The sequence below is a fragment of the Dermacentor albipictus genome, chromosome 7 (genome assembly GCF_038994185.2).
Source record: "Dermacentor albipictus isolate Rhodes 1998 colony chromosome 7, USDA_Dalb.pri_finalv2, whole genome shotgun sequence".
In the NCBI taxonomy this organism is placed as follows: Eukaryota; Metazoa; Arthropoda; class Arachnida; order Ixodida; family Ixodidae; genus Dermacentor; species Dermacentor albipictus.
In genome coordinates, this window is record NC_091827.1 from 65,615,766 (window position 1) to 65,637,515 (window position 21,750).

General features: G+C 44.6%; 1 protein-coding gene across 3 annotated transcripts in view; it reads right to left on the bottom strand.

Annotated features, from left to right (window-relative positions):
- alph (protein phosphatase alphabet) overlaps positions 1 to 20,018 on the bottom strand; it is a 34,605-nt gene extending 14,587 nt beyond the window's left edge. The window contains exon 1 of one of the 3 annotated variants that reach the window (XM_065455900.1): positions 19,311 to 20,018. Coding sequence is in view for 1 of the 3 variants with exons in the window: in XM_065455899.1 (XP_065311971.1) it covers positions 1,861 to 1,934 (74 nt within the window). In the remaining 2 variants the exon portion in view is untranslated. Of the gene's footprint in view, positions 1 to 1,860; positions 1,973 to 19,310 lie in introns of those variants that run through there. The other 2 variants (XM_065455901.1, XM_065455899.1) reach the window with 2 other exon arrangements.
- Positions 20,019 to 21,750: the final 1,732 nt, after the last annotated feature.

The following is a 21,750-nucleotide window of genomic DNA, read 5'->3' on the forward strand; positions in this document are numbered from 1 at the left end:
AGTCCACCAGACATTTTTTGCACACAAGGGGATGACAACAATGATGAAGTTTGGAGCTTGAGAAGCATATTTTAATTTGATGCTAAAAGTTAGTTTCAAAATGCTGTACGTGGCATCATGACTCCATAACACAGTAAAATCTACCATTGTTTTGTAGCCATAAAGCTAGGTATGATTGAGCTGCTAATAATATGCGTGTGCAAATAATTTTTTGAGACCAAATCTGATAAAAATTGAATAGTGCAAGAAGCAAATCAAATTAAATCGAATACTTCACGAATAATGAACAGTTACTTCAACCAGTACTATAAAACAATGTTCACATCATAGTATTAATAATGTTACCAGCTTTCTGTTATTACATTGCGCATTATGAAGCTTTGCTTATCAAAAGCAATAATGGAGCATTAGGAACATATGTAGTTTGTTTGCATGCCCAGGACTTTTCAGGGAATGCAAATGATCATGGTCCAACCAGTAAAGTATGTCTCCCTGAGACGTAGCCCGCTCATAACTTCTTACTCATTTTTTATGCCTACTATAGCCGAGGGGATGAAATTTAATGTACTTTTGCTCCTATTTTGTGTTTGACTGAGCACAATTGATGATTCTGAAGCATTCGAAAACTACCTATCCCCAAAAAATATTTGTCTTAACAGTGACTATCCATTCGCAGACTGAATCCAGCAGGAAAGTATTTCGTTTGTTATTCAAGAGTTTCGAATATTACCAAACCCCTAACTATTAATGATGTAAGTAAGAGTGCTTTGTGCATCTGGCTGCACCTATGTGTGGTGGCCGCACCAATCGCAGGAATGATGCGAGCCAATGTATTGAGAGTACCATGACATCACGATGCATCGATCCGTGGGTACGAAGCCAAAATTGGCTTTTGGAAACAAGTATTGTAATAAATTACTTGGAGTTCTCTGTCCCTTGCCAGCATTTTCTTTCTTAAAGTTTTAGAGAGTTCGAATGCTCATTTGGCACAAACTACTGGCAAGTCAAAATTGTTTTGCGACTACTTCTTTAGCCAATCTGATCTTAAGAATAAAGTCTTGTGTCAGCAGTTCATGACTCCAAAGTAGCACCATTGTTAGACCAGTGTTGTCTATTGTACAGCCAACGTGGCCCAACAATGGACGTATATCCCCTTCAGGAGCTGTGTGCACAATTATACGCACCAAGATAAACTTGGACAAAATTAGCAGAAAAACCCTTACTCTGTTCTGCTGCAATACGCTTTTAACCCCTTCTCTACTGCTGTCATCATAAGGAGAGATAATGTGCAGCGTGAATTGATGACTAGCATGCCCGTCGGCTTGCACCTAGTTGCCATTCTTGACACTAGATGGCAATATTCATCGTAAAAGCATAGGTGGTGCCCTCTGGATTTAAAATGCAGATCTTAAAGGCTATGCTTTTGCTGGTTGGATGCAGCAGAAGAGACACCGAAGCCAGAAACATGTCACAGACGTGGGGTTTTGGACACCACCTATGGTACTAGTTTTTATTTAAAGCTGCTTCAACAGTCTTGCTCAAAACGTGGCTGCCTGCATGTTGCATTTCTGGAAAGTTTGAGAAATTTGGTACAGTTTCCATCATTTTCCTGCGATAAAAAAATGTTTAATGAATCTGAAGATACGAGAAATGCAGTCGTACGAAATTTTCAATTACCAGATTTCAGTGGTACCTGAAGGGGATGTCGGCCTTAACTGCTGTGCTGCTAGAGCAGTGACATGAAGTAGGCGACAATAAACTGCATTTAGATGTATGCAGCCGGGGGCAACAATGGCTACTTGGGTACGACATTCCCACTCCGATCCCCACAAAAACTATCCCCGAGGAGCGCAGTCTTACTGGCTGAACCAAAGAAGCCGGTGCAAGCGTGGCGAGAAGCCTTGGCTCACTGGATGTGGACGCCAGCTACACATTCTACGGACCCCAAGATCGGCTAAGGGGCTGGGGTCTCGGCCGTTGCACTTCTGCAACTCCTGCACAAAGTGCTGCAACAGAATGTGCCATTGGAATCTGGGTTCACTGCACTTACGCAGCAGTTACGGCCACAGAAATTGTTTTAATAATAGTCGAACCTCAAAATAGCAAATATTGACATAATGAAGCAAACGAAATTCTGTTGGTCGTGCCCCACTTCAATTAGTATTTTAGTACTATACTGATGCCGAAAATGGCACTATATTGCTTAGAACAGACTATATGCAACTATGGAAGAACTATATGGCTTACAGCAAAAAGAACATCTGTTCGCTCTAACCTCAAAATGTGTATTCTGGCAGCGAAAATCTCAAATGCTCAGCAAAGCAACTTCAAACTGCTCATTCTGGACATGTGTGCATATTTTAGCAAACAGCCTTGGCTTCACTGACCCCCCAGCTGACAAGCCAATGTACAGGTAAGAGTGATGACACTGACTGAACATTTGCATATCAACAATGGTGCTAAGCACATTTGTAATTTAGCATTGTTTGTGTGCTATGTACCAGCACAGCAAGCCACTGACGGGCCATCGAAATCAGCAGGAGACTCCTTGCCCGCTCATCGGAAGTATCAATGTTAGCATTTCTCTCACATGGACCCATTCACAATTTTTTCATTATAAGGAGGTCTGACAATATTGTTTGCCTGCAAACAGCAATCGCTTGTAAAAATCATTCCAATATGATTTTTCACTCCCATTACGAAATGTTTTATGGATTTGTGGAAGGCAACATTTGCCAGCCACCTGGGAGTAACTACAAAGCCCCGGGTTTCACAAAATTTTCAGAATTAAAAAAAAAAAGACACCTCTGGTCGAGGTTCAAATTCAAGACTAACACCTTTCCAAGCCAGCCACTCTACTATCTGAGCTAACCAAGAGGCTAGCAGACGGATGTGCGAGGCCGAATGAATCAAGAATTAAACCCTTTATGAACAAATGTTGCCTACAGGCAACACGCCAGATGATGTTTTTCTTGCCGAGTTTTCGAATTTAGTACAAAGTTTCTCACTAAATGTCATCGGCCAACACTGAGTCACAAGCAGCAAGCATTGTCTGTTGGATTAGAGGAGGAGCACCGCACAAGGAAGAAGTTTGGCACGTGACTCGCTTTTGTATGAAAGCTCGGTCAGAGGAGACAGACCGATGCAAGATCTCTGGCTGCAGTGGTATCACACAAGTAATGCAAAGCAAATTCAATGAATACACCTATGGTTCACTAACGACGAGTACTGTCTGTACAAGTTGCAGACAAAGGCATAGGTGGCTTGGGGTAAAGCTCGCTCCCAGTGTTCTGGCTGGTGTTGGTCCCCTATTACTGAAAAAGTTTCCACTAAATATCTTTTTGTCGAAAGCGCTTTTGTGTGCATTTTGAACATTTAGATAAAGAATAAGCATTTCTTTCGGGTATTTATGTGCCTTGCCCTTGAAGGGTCAAAGTGCTAGGACGCTGCATAGAAAATTACTTTAGAAATTCCTTTGATTCCTTTAGAATCAGGGTAAACCATGTTGCAGGCTGAGAAATGCATGCGATTTGCGCTTTTCAGAGGCATACTTGACTTTAAAGAGAGTGCCCACAAATGTCGACAATGGTAGCAAACAAAGATTTTTTAAGAGTGCTTGCAGCCATCTTTCTTTTCCATGGCCACCTCAGCCGAGATATAGCATCCTCTTTTGTAAGCCGAGTAAACCATGGTCCAGGCTTAAAAAAGCGTGCAATTTTAATGCCTCGCAACGTTTCCTTTAAAAGTACTTTAGAAAACGTATCCACATATGTGGACACTCGTAGCGAAGAGGATAAGCTTTTAGTTGCCAATTCTACATCCACAGGCACCTGCCAGTGTATTAGCCAATGTGACACTGACATACGCTGCCTATTCTGTGTCACCCCCCCCCCTCTCTCTCCCTCGATGCGTTTATACTTTGCTTTGCAAATGAAGGATCTGTACTGCTAAGTGACGCGGTTACCTCCCAAGCATGGTGTAACTAACGGAGAGAATTGTCAGACAAGCAAGTCCAACTACTACAGACATCACTAGCTTCTTTAAGTCCCACATTGTCCCAGAGTTTGCCACACTTTTTACAATCTCAGCAATGCAAACGGAATTTATACAAGGTAGCCAAGTAAAGATACACCAAAAAAAGTCACTAGAGCTAGTCTTGGTTAATACTACATTTGTATTCCCTTGAATTCATTATCTCAAACTTCCTGGTCCGTGCCTATGACCAAGCGATAGGAAATAGGAATGGTTATTTGCTCCAACAATGACTAAAGGACATTGCAAGGCGGTTTTGAAATGTCCCTTGTTAACGAAGCTCAACAGGAAATACTGAATCAGTTTCAGTAGGATGCCCCTGTGTAGCCTTCACTTAGCCTGCTAATAATTAAATTCCGGGGTTTAATGTCCAGAAAGTGCACAATGGGTAACGAGGAACATTGTAGTGAAGTGCTCCGGATTAATCTCTGACCAACTGAGGTTCTTTAACATGCAGCTGAATATAAACAGACAAGCATTCCTGCATTTTTGCCTTCGTAGGAATATGGTGGTACTGGCCAGAAGTCAAACTCATGACCTCCAGGCTATGCCTCTAGTAATCAACCACTCTCCACAACAAAAAATGCCAGACGGAACTTTGAAATGCCAAATCCATCAGATTATGCCAGACTACACCAATCGAACATTTTCCTTATGTGTCCCCTAAACTTGTGCTGTGTTCAAATGGCTGTTGTGTGGGAGAAAAAAAAAAAAAAGCAGCGGCACTTATTCTATCCAGCTATAAGGGCTGGCTGCCAAGAGCCGACTCCATTGGCCGTGTCACTCGCAGTTTAACCTACGGACCCTGTGTTGACATGAGCGCCGAGTCAGAAAGAGTGTTAACCAAGCCAAGATAAGAAAGCACGCCCCATGGAGGGAACGCGCCAAGAAGGAAGTGTTTGAGAGGGGCGAAGCTGCAAGCGTTTGAGCAGCACTGCCTGTGGCGTGAGGCACGACAACAAAGAATCGCTAGGCTAAAAATAAGTGCACTGCACCACGAAAACGGTAAGGCAGGCGAAAATGGCCGTTCACCACGGCAATGCGGTGCAGTCATATTTGCAAACAGTGCATGCAAGCCCAGTTTGCGACAAGTGTCTTATGGCGTGTGAAATGTCAACGTCACTCTCGTGACAAAACCATGTACGAGAGACTACTAGCGCCTAGCATGTGCTGGCTAACACATGGTGCCACCATTAGTTGTGCAAATGTGCGATGCAAAAAAGCACACTTGCAGATTAGGAAAAGGGTCTAGTGAAGTCAAGCTAAAGTGATTGACCGGTGGTTCAAGATATCCAGAGCATCACTTCTATTGAGGACAAAGCTTTTGCAAGCGAGAAAATGATGCGAGCGTAGGTAAGGATCGAGCAGTGAAGACATGGTACCAGTTTCCTATCATGTATACCTACCCATTTGCAATGGGCAAAGTGTATTGCAGCAAGGTGGCAAATTTAGTTGGTTGCGATTATTACACGATGGTAACGAGGCAAATGACAAGGGATGAAAAGAATGCGTGCACATGAATGCTCCATCTGCATTTTTTTATAAGTTTGTCATTTCCGCTGTTACTGTCAACAGTTGCTAATATCGCCACACAAAGCTAAACATATTTTTGATATACCCCCCCCCTCCCCCTGGAGTTTAATATGTCAGAATTCATAATTTAAGCTCAATAAACCAAATACAATGTAGGTAGTAGCATTTTCCATACTCTGAAGTGAGACTTCAGTAGTGGGCAGTTCAGTTCGCACAAAAAAGCATTTTTTTTTTTTGCAGATGTACCCTCCATGGGCAGAAATAAGAATTAACAAATTAAGATAACAGTGCAAGAATAGATAGAAAGTACAATTGTCCAGTTTTACTTTCACGCTGTTATAGTGTTCTGTCCAAATGAAAAGCTTCAATTTGCACATTGGTCAGCTAAGTCTTACAATTTTCCTTTATATAAAATGGTGCTTAGGTTTTCTGTGGTTAACTTAGTTACATTGCATTTTAGCACACAAGAAAATACAGTTCGGCCAATTTTACTCTATTCTTCAATAGAACAATTACACTGGTGCCAGCTTTCTTCACACAAATCTCAGTACAATTTGCAGGCTTCAAGTGACACTGCTCCCTGTCAGCAATTAAGATTTGTATGGTCATTCCAGTCACAATTGACTTTTCAGGAATGCACCAGGATAGTTTTCCCATAATGCACATGGTGCAGAACGTGGTGGCTCACGCATTACTGAAATGTTGATTAAAGCAAGGATAATGCTTCATTCATCCTTTTGTGCATTCTTTATATTTAAGGCCCAAGTAACTGGTAATCCTCACGTTAAGAATGCGCTTGCTGCCATACTTCGGGCAATCGTGCATCACAGGAAAGCCAGCTTTGCACTTTTCTATAGGGTCTATTTTCTCTTAAGTATAAAACCATTGTTGGAAGGCTCCTAGAAGGGTATTCCAACATTCTGGAATAATTCAACACCAGCGCCCCTGTAAAGTTAGCGGCTGAGTAACTTCACTGCGTAACTTTGCTGGATGACCACCTTCGAAATGTACCAGTTTTCCTAGGTAGTTACACAGTGAATTTATGCAATGAAGCGCTGACAAGAACCACAGCTGCAATAAAGCACTACCAGCTTGATGTGCGGCAGGTAGCTTCAATAACTTGTGTATTCATGGTAAGCAGACAACTTAAAGCTGGAAAGCTAGGGCCCACAACTGAAGAACGTGCACTATAAAACCATGTACAATATGATAGAAAATACTGTTTTCAGGCAATCATTACAATTACTAGAGGCATGCAGATTCGAGCCAAATATGTGAATCTATACCGAGTACCTCTCAGCTGTTTCACGAGACTGTTTCATCTCGTGAAACACTTACCAGTAAAACACTGTTTAGCGAGCTGACACTTATAGGTGTCACAGTAAATCAAGCACAGAACTATACACATACAGAGTCAAACGGGAGTCACTTGTTCCCACTTGTCTTTTGTGGGTGCATATAGTTCCACATACTACCGAGGGTTCTATGATAAGCTAAGTGCCGTTACTACAGCCCCTTGACTTCAAATTGAGCTGTTCCCCTCCCCTACTGCTTACAAGGGTGCACGACTCAAGTTGACAGGAACAAAAAGAAAAAGCCTGAAGACAATGTCAACCTTCAAACAGGGCCATTTATGAAGGTTCATCAACTTCAGTCATACCCAGCCAGCTAGAATATCAGAACCAAGCTTTGAAAAAAAAAAAAAAAGAAAAGGTAATACTACAACTTTTTCAGAATGTCAACTTAGGCATGAATAACTGAGTAACCATGACCAGCAGTGAACAATACAACTGCCTGAACATTGCCAAAAGCTAGGCAATCAAGTGAAACTGCACAACAGACAAACTACGACACAAGAAAGACATGGATGCAAACCCATAGCACGAGCAATCCGGCAAAACAGGAAGTGCTTACGCAGCGCTGTGCACGCCCCAGCGACGCCACATGTGGCAATGAACAAGTCATGGCAAATGTATTTGCGTGCCTCCCGCCAATTCGAGATGCAGCGTCAGAAATGGCCACCTCGGTGAAACAAGGTCGGCATATCAGTACTTGCGCTATCTGCTTTCCTTTTGCACACGTCCATGCCCTCGTTCCACTGCACTTTTTCAACATATTAGCACTTCTGTTATTTAACTTTTATGCACATGTCCATGCCCTTTTTTTTTTCTTTCGCTGTATTTTTTTCAATTGTGCAAGCGTATCCAACAATGTTCTTTGACAACCATAGCTCCATCACGCTGCTGCGAGTTTACTTCCCTGTCGACTCCTCGCAAGCCATACAACAGATAAACTCTGCCCTTTTAACAGCAGCTCCATTAGGCTATCAAAGCAGAAAGGACCTGGCATGCTGGACTGCTCCTTCCATACAGCTAGACAGTGAGCAGAAAAAGTTTGAAATTTCTGCCCTATCATTTGTGATTTATTGACTGATTGATCTTAACGTCCAAAAGCAACGTGAAATTCTGTAGTGGAAGGTTGCAAGTTAATTTTCGCCATCTGAGAAGTGGCAGATTGGGAGTAAGGAATTAGGCACTAGATGTTATGTCGGGCGCATGCAGTCATCGCAGAACTACTGTGATGTTTGCAGTCAGTCCTCCTAGCAACACGAGTCGCCCATTAACCTCTCATCCCCCTCCACACACACACACACATATATATATATATATATATATATATATATATATATATATATATATATTACAAACCTAGCTATTTGTACGTTTTTAGATACTACATCCATTGTTATGAGAGTTACATTGTTGAATTGATCGGTTCGAAGTAAAACAGTGGATCAGTTTATTCTGACAAAGTGTTATTTTGAAACTACTTTTGTTAATTTCATGGCAAGAGGTTGATTACTAGAAGAGAAAATGGAGCTCGAAGTTTCATTTGTTCGAATTTTGCGTCGAAACCCCAGTGCTAGTACGTCGGTGCGATGTTGCAGATGTTCTTGAATATTTGGGTTGTTTTGGCGAAGTAAAAGTTCCTGAAACTTGGCCAAGTTCAGTCTTTGGTGCTTCTAGAACACAATGCAGTTTATATTTACGTATGAAATTTTAATTAGGCCCGAGCATACGGTGTCAAAATTCATGACGTTACAGCAAGCTGGTGCAAGAACTTCCGAGGCGGCACTGCCGCCAGTCTTGCTATTATGCTTTTTGTGGTTTACCAAGCCCCTCACGGTAAGAGTGGCTTCTTGGTATCGTAATCTACTAAGAGAGCTGAAATTCCTCTCTTTACCTATAAAGCGAAAAAAAAAAAGAAGCCTATAACATGAACAGCAAAACTTGCAATCGTTTCTAGAACTCTGTTTAAACCAATAATTCATTTAGATCAACCGCTTACCAAGTTGCAAAATAGCAGCATACTACCCAGCCCTCTATCGAACGGCTCCAATGCCCTGCACAACTCGCCTGGACAGATGACGTGCCCAACGTATGATGGAGCAGGTGACAACAGCCATAGCAAACCCGTCAATCACGAGCTTCCGCTGCTAAAGCTGCCAGCTTATGCGAGTCAGGAGGTCTGGCAAATTATTCACGACGAGAGCAGATGGCCTCGCCATAATGGCTCACTTACAGGCACCAAGATCGACTTGGCAGATAAGGGCAATAAAGAGTCAATGTCACTGCTCAATTATTAACAAAATAGGTAGGCGTTTGGGTGTAAGACAACTGGGCCACCATCAACACGAGATTGGCCAAGGAATGTGGAGATGAAAGCCCTCATGCAATTACACAACTTAAGAAGGGGTCCTGGTAACCCAATTAAAGAAAGAAAAAGAAGAAAATGTTACGTGGACAGAGGCAAGGAATAGATTATGAGAAAACGCTTTCCTGAGCTCCTCGTTCACATGCAGCAAAAAGGTTTTCCAGCAGAAAGTGGTGACACGGACAGAGGGGAAGACAATATGCTGCTGCACTAGCAAACCGGCACTAGCAAATGAATGTTTAAAATTCTTATGCCTCATGATGTAAAAAGATTTAAAACAAGCAATACTGTTAGTTGCTAGCCCAGCTGCATGTCATCTTTCCTTCAGTCTATGTCAGCGCTTTCTGCTGAAAACCCTTTGTGTGAAAATACCATTCTTACGTCTCAACACCACAAAGGTATTAATTGGATGATTGCCACGTATCAAAACCACCATCCGTATCAAAACCACCACTCGTCTTATCCAGATGTCAACGCAGGGTGGACACCTGCCACTGAAGGGTCCTACGAAGGGTGCTCACCCTACCATTACCTCGAAATATGAGCAAAGAATGAGAAGGAGGGAACCAGGAAACGAATTGAAAGGCGAAGTTATACATTTAACACAAGTCCAATCACCAGCTATCCATCAGCGCATATCCAGAGGTCAAAGCTGCATGCACACCAACTCTTGACGGGTTCCAAAAAAGGCCCTCACTCCACGCTTTACCTGTCAGCCTGAGCAAAGAATGAAAAAGAGGGGAACAAGAATGATTTGGGAGTTGCAGTTAATTAGACGTCTAATACAAGTCAAATCACCACCCATCCCTCAGCGCCTATCCAGACGTCAATGCAGCGTGGACACAGACTGTTGCAGGGTTCCACGAAAGGCCCTCACCCCGTCCTTAACCTGGCAGCCTGAGCAAAGAAAAGAAAGGAGGACAATGACAAACGGGGTGTCGCCGGTTTCTTCCTTGCCACAGATTCCAAACCAGTCTCTTCGGAGGCAGAGTTACTGCAGATTATTGTGAGCATGGGCGTGGTATCGCAACGGAGTCGACGAGGGTGATTTGCTACTGGACAGTCTTCACATTCCCTAGTCGACTTGCCTAGGGAAAACGACGGTATTAAAAGAGGAGACTTTTCGAGAGTGAGGAGAGGGTCCTGATGTGAACTGTAACATTTAACTTGCTCCTGCATGGAGTGTGCTTCTGTAATGGGAGCCGTATGAGTAAGCTAAATAAACTCTTTTCCTTCATTTTCTACAGCCTGACGTAGTAGTCGATGGGCTCGGTGGATTCCATGCCCCGAATGCCACCTGAGCTGCAACACTATACACAGTTGTAGTTACACGAACATATATAGCACTGCCCAGAATAAAAAACTTTCATAAAGTTATGTCATTTTGACAGCAGCCGTAAGCTTGCTCTCGGTCAGGAGTAGTCACTGTTCTGTAACAATGTTATTGTTTAGTGTCCCAAACTGACCCACCAGCTATGAGGGATGCCATATTGGAAGGCTCTCTGAATTAATTTAGACCACCCGGGGTTCTTTAACCCTCTAATGGATCCTGACAAGCTTGGCTCCTAACGAGTGATCATTACATTTGGGCTTGCGACAAGCCCCCTTTGCAACTTAGATGGCAATTGCCATTCTATAATCGTTTTTATTTAAATGGACTTCCTGTAACATTTGCAAAAATAGTTCTCTGTTCTAACCATGTTATAAAGGTGTGCTATGTTGTGAATGAGCCAGTATGATAATAAAAAAAAAAGCCCTTCAGGGTTAACATGCACGTGAATCTAAGTGTGCAAGCACTCATGCATTTCACCCCCATTGAAATGCGGCCATTTCTTCTGGGAATCTAACATGCAACCTTGTGTTTAAGCAGCAGAATGCTATAACCACTGAGCCATGGTGGCAGATGATGTTCTAGCAACTGCCACAACAGGGCAAAAATGCGCATTACATTTTATGTGCACAACAGCAAAACATGTTGAGGCAAGACCCCAACACTGGTTTTTAACTTGCGATTGATCTTTGATCTTACTGCAACAGGACAACAATACATGCCGCATGACATTTGGGCCAGTAATGCTCCCCTGCTGGTAATCATTTCTGAGATTTTAAATACCTTTTCTTTTTTTCTTCTTATGGCATTCCAGGCAATTCACTGCCAGACATGCAGACCGTCATGCATAACAACTGCACAGCTAATTATACTGTAGCTGGTTGTTTGCTTCGGCAAACGCAGCGATTATCTGAAAGAGCAAGAGCGATGGCCAAGCACTTTTCAAGCAAGCCATTCTGTCATACAAACATCCCAGTTCAAAGAAATACATGGCACTTGGCCTGGGGCAACAGTCAACAATATTTACGTGGTTGCTCTTTTACTACTGCCAGGCACCCCCAACACAACAATACTTTGCTACTGATTATTGCCTGAATATTCTAATGAAAACTTCTTCAAAGCAGGTGAGAATTAAACGAGTGTTATGTAAAAAGAGCCATTACAGGTTTGCTTTGGGATGCAGAAACTCCCGCTGATACAGTGATATTGCATCAACTTTTGAGCCTTGTTTTCAACAGACAATAGAAATCTACTTGGACAATTATAAGAATGTTAGTATGCATGCCTCATCTTTCATAGTGCAAAAACGCACCTGTTGAAATTCGCTGACCAATCAGATTCTCGTGCTCACAGCACAAGATGTCTGCAAACAGGAAGCAGAAGCAGAGATTGTGCAATTTAGTCTTGCAAGGCCCTACGTACTATCAGTGCCACTCCGAATCAGATCTCCAAAACTCGGACTTAAGCGTAGAAAACAACAGCATATGGCTGCGTTCAAATACACTGGATCAAATTTTCAGTTGTATACAGTTCAACACAGTAATTACTAAACTGATTACCACACTAAGCTTTACTAGCTCAATTTTTTAATATTTTTTTTGTACAGATGTACTCATGGTCAGAAATAATAGTGAACAAGTTGTTCTAGTTCTTCTTGATGTAGGAATGTATTTGGGCTTTTACAGGGTTAATAAAATGAGCACATGTTTTATGTGCACTAGTAAACATAATGAAGATGACAACTTACAGAAATGTGACAAAATATTGTGAAGCTGCAACATGCATGGTGCCTCGGCTTCAATTTCGAAGGCCACCTCAATGTCTTCGGCGTCGATTTTCTTTTTCAGTCCTCCGATTATTATCCGGTATTGAAATTCATGCCCACACACAAACATACAGAACTTAATGCACCTATAGTAGTGCTTTTGATACACAAAGGAGAGAATTCCCCCCCCCCTCCCCTAGTTGTGGATAGTTCAACAAAACTATTACTAATCAGACCCCCTGACTCATCTCCTGATGTCTTAACTGCCTTACAAAATCGCTTCTACATAATAAACACAAAATTATACTTGTTGGTGACTAACTTTCTATCAATTAACTGAAACCACTTACAATCATGAAGCTGCATGTAACGCAGATGTTATCTTTGATAACAACCTTGTGCAGACTGTTGAAGCCACACGTGTTGTCAATAACTCAAGCTCCGTGCTCGATCTGGTGTTTGTAGATTGGTCCATAGTTGACTATAATGTTTCTGTGCAACCCGGGTTTTCTTATCACTTGTTGGTTTTCGTTTCATTTCCACTTTGTACTGGCCATGTAAAGAATTTGACTGCTTTTAAATCTGTAAAAAATTACATGTGTGCTGATGATGATACTATCTTGAATCATCTCCAAATAGAGTTCACTGCAATTTTAGAGGACGATCCTTTACTGCTTTGGGTGAAGTCTAAAAAGATCTGCTTATATTGGCTCGACCATTTTGTACCCACTAAAGTTAAAAAAAGGCAAATAAACCCCTTGGATGAATAGGCATGTTATGCATCTGAAACACAGGGTCAAATATTTGAAAAACCAGTGGTCTCCTTCACATGCATTGCATGAAGTTTGAACAGCACTATGAGGCTGTTCAAAAAGCAAAAAAATTACAACACTGCTTTGCCAAAATTGATTAAAGATGATCCTGGGAAGCTTGGGAATTATATTAAGGAGCGCAAGCAACCAGTATATAAGATTTCAGATAGCAATGAAATACTGGATGATCTGCAGGTTGTTGCTGACCATTTAATGTTCAATTCCATAGTGTGTTTTCTGTTGCATCTATGAATAACTCCACTGGTCTCTTGTCAAATTCTTTTGATGTTAATTTCATGTCTCACGAAGGCGTGTTGAACATGCTGTTGAAACTACGGGCAAAGTCATCACTTGGACCGGACAGTATAACCAACGCCTTCCTTCCCCGCTATGCTGAACCATTAGCGAAGTTTCTCGTAATTATATTTCAATTTTCCTTAAAGACCTCTGACATACCTCATGATTGGAAATTAGCACATGTAGTCCCCATACTAAAAAGGGAGACCTGTTGTCAGTTTTAAATTACTGCCCCATATCTATAATTTCTTTCTTCTTGGAAGTATCTTGAGCATATTTCCAGCCACCAGCATAACAAAACATTTAGACGACAACATGTTACCATCTTAGCAACAAGGTTTGAGGAAAGGCTTTTCAATCATTACACAGCTGGCTTCCGTTGTTCATTTTTTGGCTCACACTCTACATAGGACGGGTCAAGCTGACATGATCTTGGATTACAGTAAGGCTTCAGATCACATTCCACACAACAAATTAATCTAGAAACTACATATTATTGGCCTTCCGGATTTTCTTATTTCCTGGGTTTCCGCCTACTTAAATGATCGCAGGCAATATGGTGAAATTAATGGGAAAAAAATCGAGCACTCTTTTCGTATCAGGGTTGCCTGCAGTGTCCTGAACCACTTTTGTTCCTTATTTACGTTAATGATTTAGTCACAGCTATTAATGAAACAATAAAAATAGGCTTATTTGCATCGCCAGCACTATAGTTGCCCTTAACATAGCCTTCAATGCCATTCTGCGCGTGCCATTCGGCTTCCGTAATGTCGCTCAGACATTTCAGTGGTTCATCGATCAAGTACTCTGTGGCCAGACTTGTTGCTTTGTCTATTTAGACGACATTCTTATATTCAGTCACTCCGATGTGGAACACGAATCTGACCTTCGTAAGGTGTTTGAACGTCAATATGGCCTGCTTGTAAACATCTTGAAGAGTGAGTTTGGCATTGCTTCTCTTGATTTCCTGGGCCATCGAGTAGACGAGCTTGGCATCCAACCCGTCCCATCTTGTGTCCAAGTTATTGTAAAGATTTCCCATGTCCATCTTTCACCAAGTGATTACAGGCATTTCTGGGCCTCATCAATTACCATCGCCATTTCATCCCTCGTTGTGCTTCAATTTTGCAGCCTCTGCACATTTTACTTTCTGGCACACCACGTGTGGTGTGCTATATTGTGGACTCATGCTGCAACAACAATTTCCATAACAATTTTCGCAGCAAGTTTTTGACGCACTACACTCTTTATCGCACCCTGGAGTACGTGCTACACAACGTCTGGTCACTTCCCACTATCTGTGGCCGCATATGAATGCTCATGTCCATTGCTGGGCTCAGGCATGCATACAGTGCACCAAGGTCAACTGAACACACTATGGTTATTTTCCACCACCAGACGTTTCTTTTGCCCACATCCGCATCGACATCGTTGGTGCACTACCACCGTCCTCAAGCCAACGATACATACTCACTTGCATTAACCGCTTCACATGCTGGCCTGAGGCAATGCCACTCTCACATTACTGCAGAGTTCGTAGCCCAGGGGAGGTACTCTGTCGGAGTCCACCTAGTGGACTGTCCATTTCGGCCGCTGCTGATTGGATGCAGCTGTGCGAGGGAGGAGGAGACGAACAGCCCCAGCTGTAATGGACAGTCCACAAGGTGGACTCTTGCAGAGTACCCCCACAGGCCATCTTAAATACCTGGATTTCTCGTTACGGCTTACTAAGCACCATAATATCCTTACCTGGTGAGACAAATGGGGTATGATATTGAACAACGATAAAACTGCTCCTTTGCGTCACAAAGCGACTTTGTCCCCTTAAATTTTCTTATTTCATAGCCTATAAACCCTTAACTGAGGTGTGCAAGTACCTGTGTGTTACTCTGGCAAGCAACTTAAGCTGGAACAGCCATATTACTTATACATGCTCTGCTGCTCTTCGCAAACTGTGGTTTTTACGACGCAAACTTAAAAACGCACCACCACATGTAAAGCGTCTGGTGTATGAGCAATTGATCTGGCCTAAGCTTGAGTTTGCTTGTATTACTTGGGACCCGCACCCTATGTGAACATTAACGCACTTGAAAACATCTAGCGAAAGGCTGTGCGATTTATTTTCTCTTTATATGGCCACCGGCATTCAGTGTCGTCAATTATGGAATCTAATCAGGTTCCCTAATTACAATCCAACCACAGAGATCAGCGTTTAAAGTTTTTGTATTCATTACTTAACCGGAAGCTCGAGCTCGATCCAGACCTTTACTTATCCCCACTTGCTACCCAGTGCACTTGTCATATGCACCCGCTTTCTCCAATTCCTTAATTTTCCAGAAAAAATGTATTTAAATTCTCATTCTTTCTGAAAAGAATGACTGGAATAATCTGTCACCTGACTGCCTATTTGTATAATCAGAACTCTGTCTTTGCAATCCACTTGATAATGTTGCCGATTCTGTATTTGCATTTTCTCACTGTATTTCTTAGCAGTTGTGACAATAGGTACTTTGAATTTTGCTATATATTTTATCATTTCTTTAGTTCATTTGTGCACATGGCTTATGAGCTTGTGTTTTCGCCCCTCCTGCTTGGGCCATGTAGCTTGCATTTTTTTTTAGAAAATACATATGTACTAATGCACTTTTACACATTACATTAGTTATGTATATCAACAGATGCTCTGTCCTTGACCAAAAACCAAGATGAACAAGTTCTATTTCTCTCCGTTGTGGAACCGTCTACGGCCATTGCAGCGTCAACAAAACTTGCACGCACGCTTCACAACCGGTGTCAACACAACACGGGGGCACCTTCGACCGCGATCGAGCCCGATCCAAAACTTCTCGATCTTCATTAGCCCCCTTTGCGCAAAGCCGCGGAAAACGGAGCCGCGCCAACAATCACGATCGCGCCGTGGGAGTTATTCCGTGTTAGTAAACAAAACGAGGCATTCCGACTTACAGAAACGCAACGACCACCGAAAAAAAAAAAAAAAAGAAATCTAACGGTTGCCGCGCAGTTAGTTGTTCGGGGATCAGTTTCAAAGGCCTCCAACCTAGAGTCACTGGAATTACTCCAACCGCCCTTCCCGTCCGTCGGCGATTCTTCCTCCCTCTCTTCTACGTCCTTCGAACACGCACCGTCCGATAGCTGGTGCTCTTTCTCTCCCCCTACTTTCATTCCCTACCCCCAGTGCAGCGCGGTTGAGGTGTCCTCTGCTGAGAGACAGTTACTGCGCTGCACTTTACCCCAACCTTTCCTTCCCATCATCAAGAATCTCCTTCTCTCTCCGATAGCGAAGAGCGTGAGTTGAGCGCCCACACACAGACGCGGCACGGAACACACAATCGCCGCGTCGTGATGCAAGAGCCAGACAGACGGCCCGAATGACTCACCCGCTCTTGAAACGGCTCCTGTTGCTCGGGGCACGCGCCGCGTGTGCGCCGATCGCTTTTCGCAGCGGCGGGGCAGGAACCACGCGGCTTCCAAGCGCGAGTGTAAACACAAGTCGCTTTCGCTAGGCGCGTCCTTGTCGCGTCGGCGGCGCTTCTCTCCACGTGGGTTGCGCGGCCGAGCGGCTCCTCTTGTGAGCCTTTCTTTTTTAATTATTACTATTTCCGCTGAGCAAATCGGTACTGCTCTGCCGCGATGGGAAATTGCCCCGATCTTGCGATGGTCAGACGTCTGGCGGTTACGATTCGGTCGGCGCAGGTATTTTTGTTTTGTCCCTTTTTCGTTCGTTGCACTAGAGTCGATAAATGTTGCGCAAGAAATAAGGCAGGTAGGCCGTCGCACTCGTTCGAATTTACCGGGAGACGGTCTTGACCTATGTATGCAGGCTAGGTGAAAGGAAAAAAAAAAAAGCTCGTATCGAGATCTCTGGAGCGCTAGGCGGCGGAAAATTTCAAACGCCGTGTCAATGAACACTTTTTTTTTTTCCCCACGCGTCTTTTGGACCAAACGTGTGATGATCGAGAATTCTTTGTCATTGTTTTGCACCACAAAGGGTTGCCGTTGTGAAATGCATCCACGCAAGTTCTGTTCGCGCAAAGCGAAACTATGCTGAGCCGTTTCACGGCTTCACCACAACACCTACGTCCGTCGTTTTCAAGTTCTCTTGTTGATTACCGGCGGCATGAAGGCGTGCATAAACCGTTGCCAAGTGCACCTATGTCTATGTACTGACGCATGAACGATCGACAGTCACGGGCAGTTATTACTGACGTGTCGAACCGGTTATTCCTGATCGTTAATCACGGAATGGGTATCCCCTACGTCCGAGGTAGATCATCCTACCGTTACTACGTCTTTGAAAACCCGCAGTCTGCTGCTATCACGCACGAGGAGTGAGCTTAGAAAGGGGAAAAGTCGGCTGGGTCACCCAGACGCGCAGCACGTCGCTGGGTCGGAGAAACACCTGCCTAATAGGTGTAAAAACACAAAAAGCAAGGCATACAACGGTGGAAAGGGGTTGCAACGTCCTTCATCGGAACGGAGAAGCGCTTAACGGACGTCACGAGAGGAAAAACCGTAGCCGCAAGCCAGCTTTCGGCGCCGCAATGATTGCCGCACTTAAGCGGCGCCAAGAAAAACGGTTCTTCTCAACTCGAGCTCCGTGAAAGGGGGAGTGAACACCGCGGAAACAAACAGCAGCCGTACGAGATAAGCTAGGGACAGGACACCGCGGACATCTTTAGCTATCCAGTGCTGTCGCGTGAATGAAGTTAACATGCCGTAAAACGGCACACTTCAGCAGATCTCGCGTGGTCATTAGATAAAAGCCGTACGTCTTATATCTAATGTTCGCGCGAATACCGTTGAGGCAAGTCCTTATGCCCGGCCAAGATAACGAGCGAATAGCAAACAGGGGCGGCTGTCGCGAGCCGCACATATCGAGCAGGAGCGGCGTTTCCGAAAGGGAGACCGCTTGGCGCTGCCTCTTTCGACGCGCCGAGCAACGGCTGTTTGAAGTGGCAGGCAGCGGCAACGCGGTGACTCACCGCGCGACCGGCAGAAAATACTCCCCCCACCCCTCGCCGCCACTTTTTCCGTTCCTCCCTTCCTTTCCCAGGTCCAATCAATACCGAGGCAGCGAGCTTGCCTACCCGCCTTGCGCCCCCGGTACAAAAACACCTCGCTCGGAGTTTGAGGCCACTGCTGCCAGGGCCATCGCACAATGCACAAGCCGCACACCTGAGAGAACCGCTCAGATGAACTCGCCCACCGGTGTGCTCCCTGCACAAGCGAGGCAGCAAGCCTTTAGTTTTCCGGCGTCATTTTATTCATTAGCAGAATATAAAAAAAGAATTAAAGAGTTGCAGCAGCATCCAGGCCAGAGGGCAACGAAAAGGAAGAGGGTGACGATCTATACCCTCCTCCTCCTCCACGCACATCCCCGCACCAGCCGTGCTCGCACTGCACAAGGTCGCTAGCTCTCATCGCCAAACCGCCAAACCCCGCATCCCAGATCGCAGCACTACAATGCGCCGCGTCGACCGGCGTCCCCGTCGGCTTCGTACCTGCCCGTCAACGCGTGACGAACGCTTGCGTAGCGCCGCCGACCGTATGACGCATTAGGCCTAGCGAGAAGCTGTGGGGGAGGGAACGCGGGGGTTGCCTCCGATCGTTGGTGCTGCTTTCGAGGTTTCCCTTTGCATTATTTTTTTTTTCTTCTAAAGCCCCGATTTCGCTATGGGTAACGTAGCGCGGCGGCTCGTGCAGCAGCGAGGACGAGCAACAGACTAGAGGCAGACACTCGCTGGTGCAACAACATGCGCGGAGCAGGTAATAACGAGGAGAGGGAGACTCGCGGTGGCTTCCTTACCTTCGCTCAAACCGGCGCGGCTTGGTGTGCCAGGGTACCGCGGCACCGGCGACTTGCTTCAGTATCCGTCTCGTCTTGTCATTTCGTCATCGTGCCACCGAAGGGAGAAACGCCACCGACGGGAACGAGCGGGCTTCGACGAATGCAGTAAGCACAAAAGGAAGGATTCCTCCTTCACACCGGCCAAGGTGCCGTAAGAAAAAAAAAAAAATAAAACACGCGGCCGCGAACGCTTGAGGTTGCTGCTTGGAGCGGGCCCGAAGCGCGTCCGTCAAGTCGACGCACCACACAACACAGCGGCACGACGGTTCTCACTCGCAAAGCGAGCAGTAGCAAGCACGCGAGTCGTCACACTCGGGAAGTAACGACAGCGGAGGGTCAGCGGCGCAGGCTGCTGCTTGAACTGCACTTGCACCGCGACCGTGCAGCGGCACCACCACCACCACGCGCACACACACACACGCTCCTTCAACCGCCGCTCTCGCTCGTCACGCCCTACCGCTCACAAATGGTCCACGGTGGCCGCACGACATCGGCACTCGGCGCAACGACACCGCAGCGGCGACGAATTTCGACAGTCGCGGGAGCTGCCGCTACGGCTACGGGGAGCATGCCAAGGGAAATACCCCCCCTGCGTCTACGCTTGGCTCGGACCTCTCACCGTGCGCCCAGCGAGCGAGCGCTGCTGCTGCTTTCCTGGCCTAGCGGACGGCGCGATATGCTGCTTGCTTCCGCACAGGAGCATGACGTCATCCTCTAGCCTGGCCGCTGGCTGGCTCGCTGGCGGCCCGAATGGAGTAGTATACAGTTACGGCATCGCTCGAGCGCGGATCGGCTCGCGAAGCAGCGGGCTCCGTGTGTGCGCGAGCTTGTGCTAATCTTAGCAACGGGGTCGGCCTCAGTGCCCGTAAAAAGATAGATCGCGCTTTGCTCCCGATGACGGGCGGATTAAAGCTCGGAGGATGACGAGATCGGAAGATCGCGCCCGAGCGCGGCTAGCAGACGACGCGGGGCCACATGCAGACGACACAACGCATCTTGTCCCAACAGGATAAACGACTCTGCTTTTATCCTGATGGCGCGTCAAACTCGGTAAGTAGGTCAGTCGTAACGGTTTTGGACTTTGTTACAGTGTTCACATGCTATAATTCGCAAAATGACCCTGAACAAGTTACATGATCAAAAGCCCCAAGATAATTTGAAGAATGTATGTTTTCGGCTTGGCTTAAAACATCCTTTCACTGGTGACACTAAACTCACTTTAACCAGCATTTAAAAACGTATGGGTTTTATGGGCTTGACCTGAAACATCCTTCGAGTGACTGTGCTGAAATCACTTCAACCAAGGTTGAGGAATGTATAGGTTTGACCTAAAACACCCAGCGTGTGTCATGTGCAAATAAAAAAAAAAATGAACGAGACATGTCATTCCATACGACACAGCCATCATAGTATTTTATTAACGTGGCACGTAAAAATTGTCTTGCAGCATCTGCACCAAAACCATGGGTTTCACGTATTGCACAACGATGCTAATGACAGTGGAATGTTTTCTTTGAAATGACTCTTGTTTCCAAACCTTTGCATTGCACGCGTCAAATGAAAATTTGAGTTACGTGTGTCACCACACAAACACACAAAAGACACCTGTATACATTAAAATTTGCTTTCTAGGGCTCTTTCTTCTTTCTTTCACCCTTAAAAAAAAGAGATGTGTTGGAGTTGCAATCCTATAGTTTCAATTGATACAGTGGAAATTGCATGCAATAATGCATTCCACTTGCATAGCGATTATGGAAAAGTAGAAAATCCACTGCTGCAACTGTATACTGTTATAATTGGCATTACTTTACATATGTGAAGTACACAGTCTAGCATATGACACCAAGTGCTATGAGCATAAACCATATTAAGTGGACTACACTGTGCCATCAGATTATATAATGTTCCATCATGCATGCAACCAGCATTTATGTACCCTAGCAACATTACTAACTTTGTTAAAGTGGTCCGCAGACAACTTCAAACTGCACACACATAACAACTTTCAGAGACATGATGATCCCTTGTACACAATCTTTACAGCAAACATTGTTTACCTATGAAAGTAATGCAAAGTGTTACACAAATTCTTCCACTTTTCACAAGAATTGTGAAGTTTTAACAGTCTTGAAAACCTTGGCTGTTACAAATGCACACCAGAAGCACAAAATGCAAATTTTTAACTGCCCCATTGACAACAAAGAGTAACCATGTAATTTGTTAGCTACTCATATTTATCTTAAATGTGAAGGTAAGTTGTTATGAACTATCAAAAAGTTAGCATGCAGTCAGAACACTTCAGGAAATCAGAAAAAAAGTGAAGAGATCACAGATAGCTTTAGATGGCATTCAGTGAACAGTCTATGGAATGCCTTAATGACTCCCTGCCTATGACACA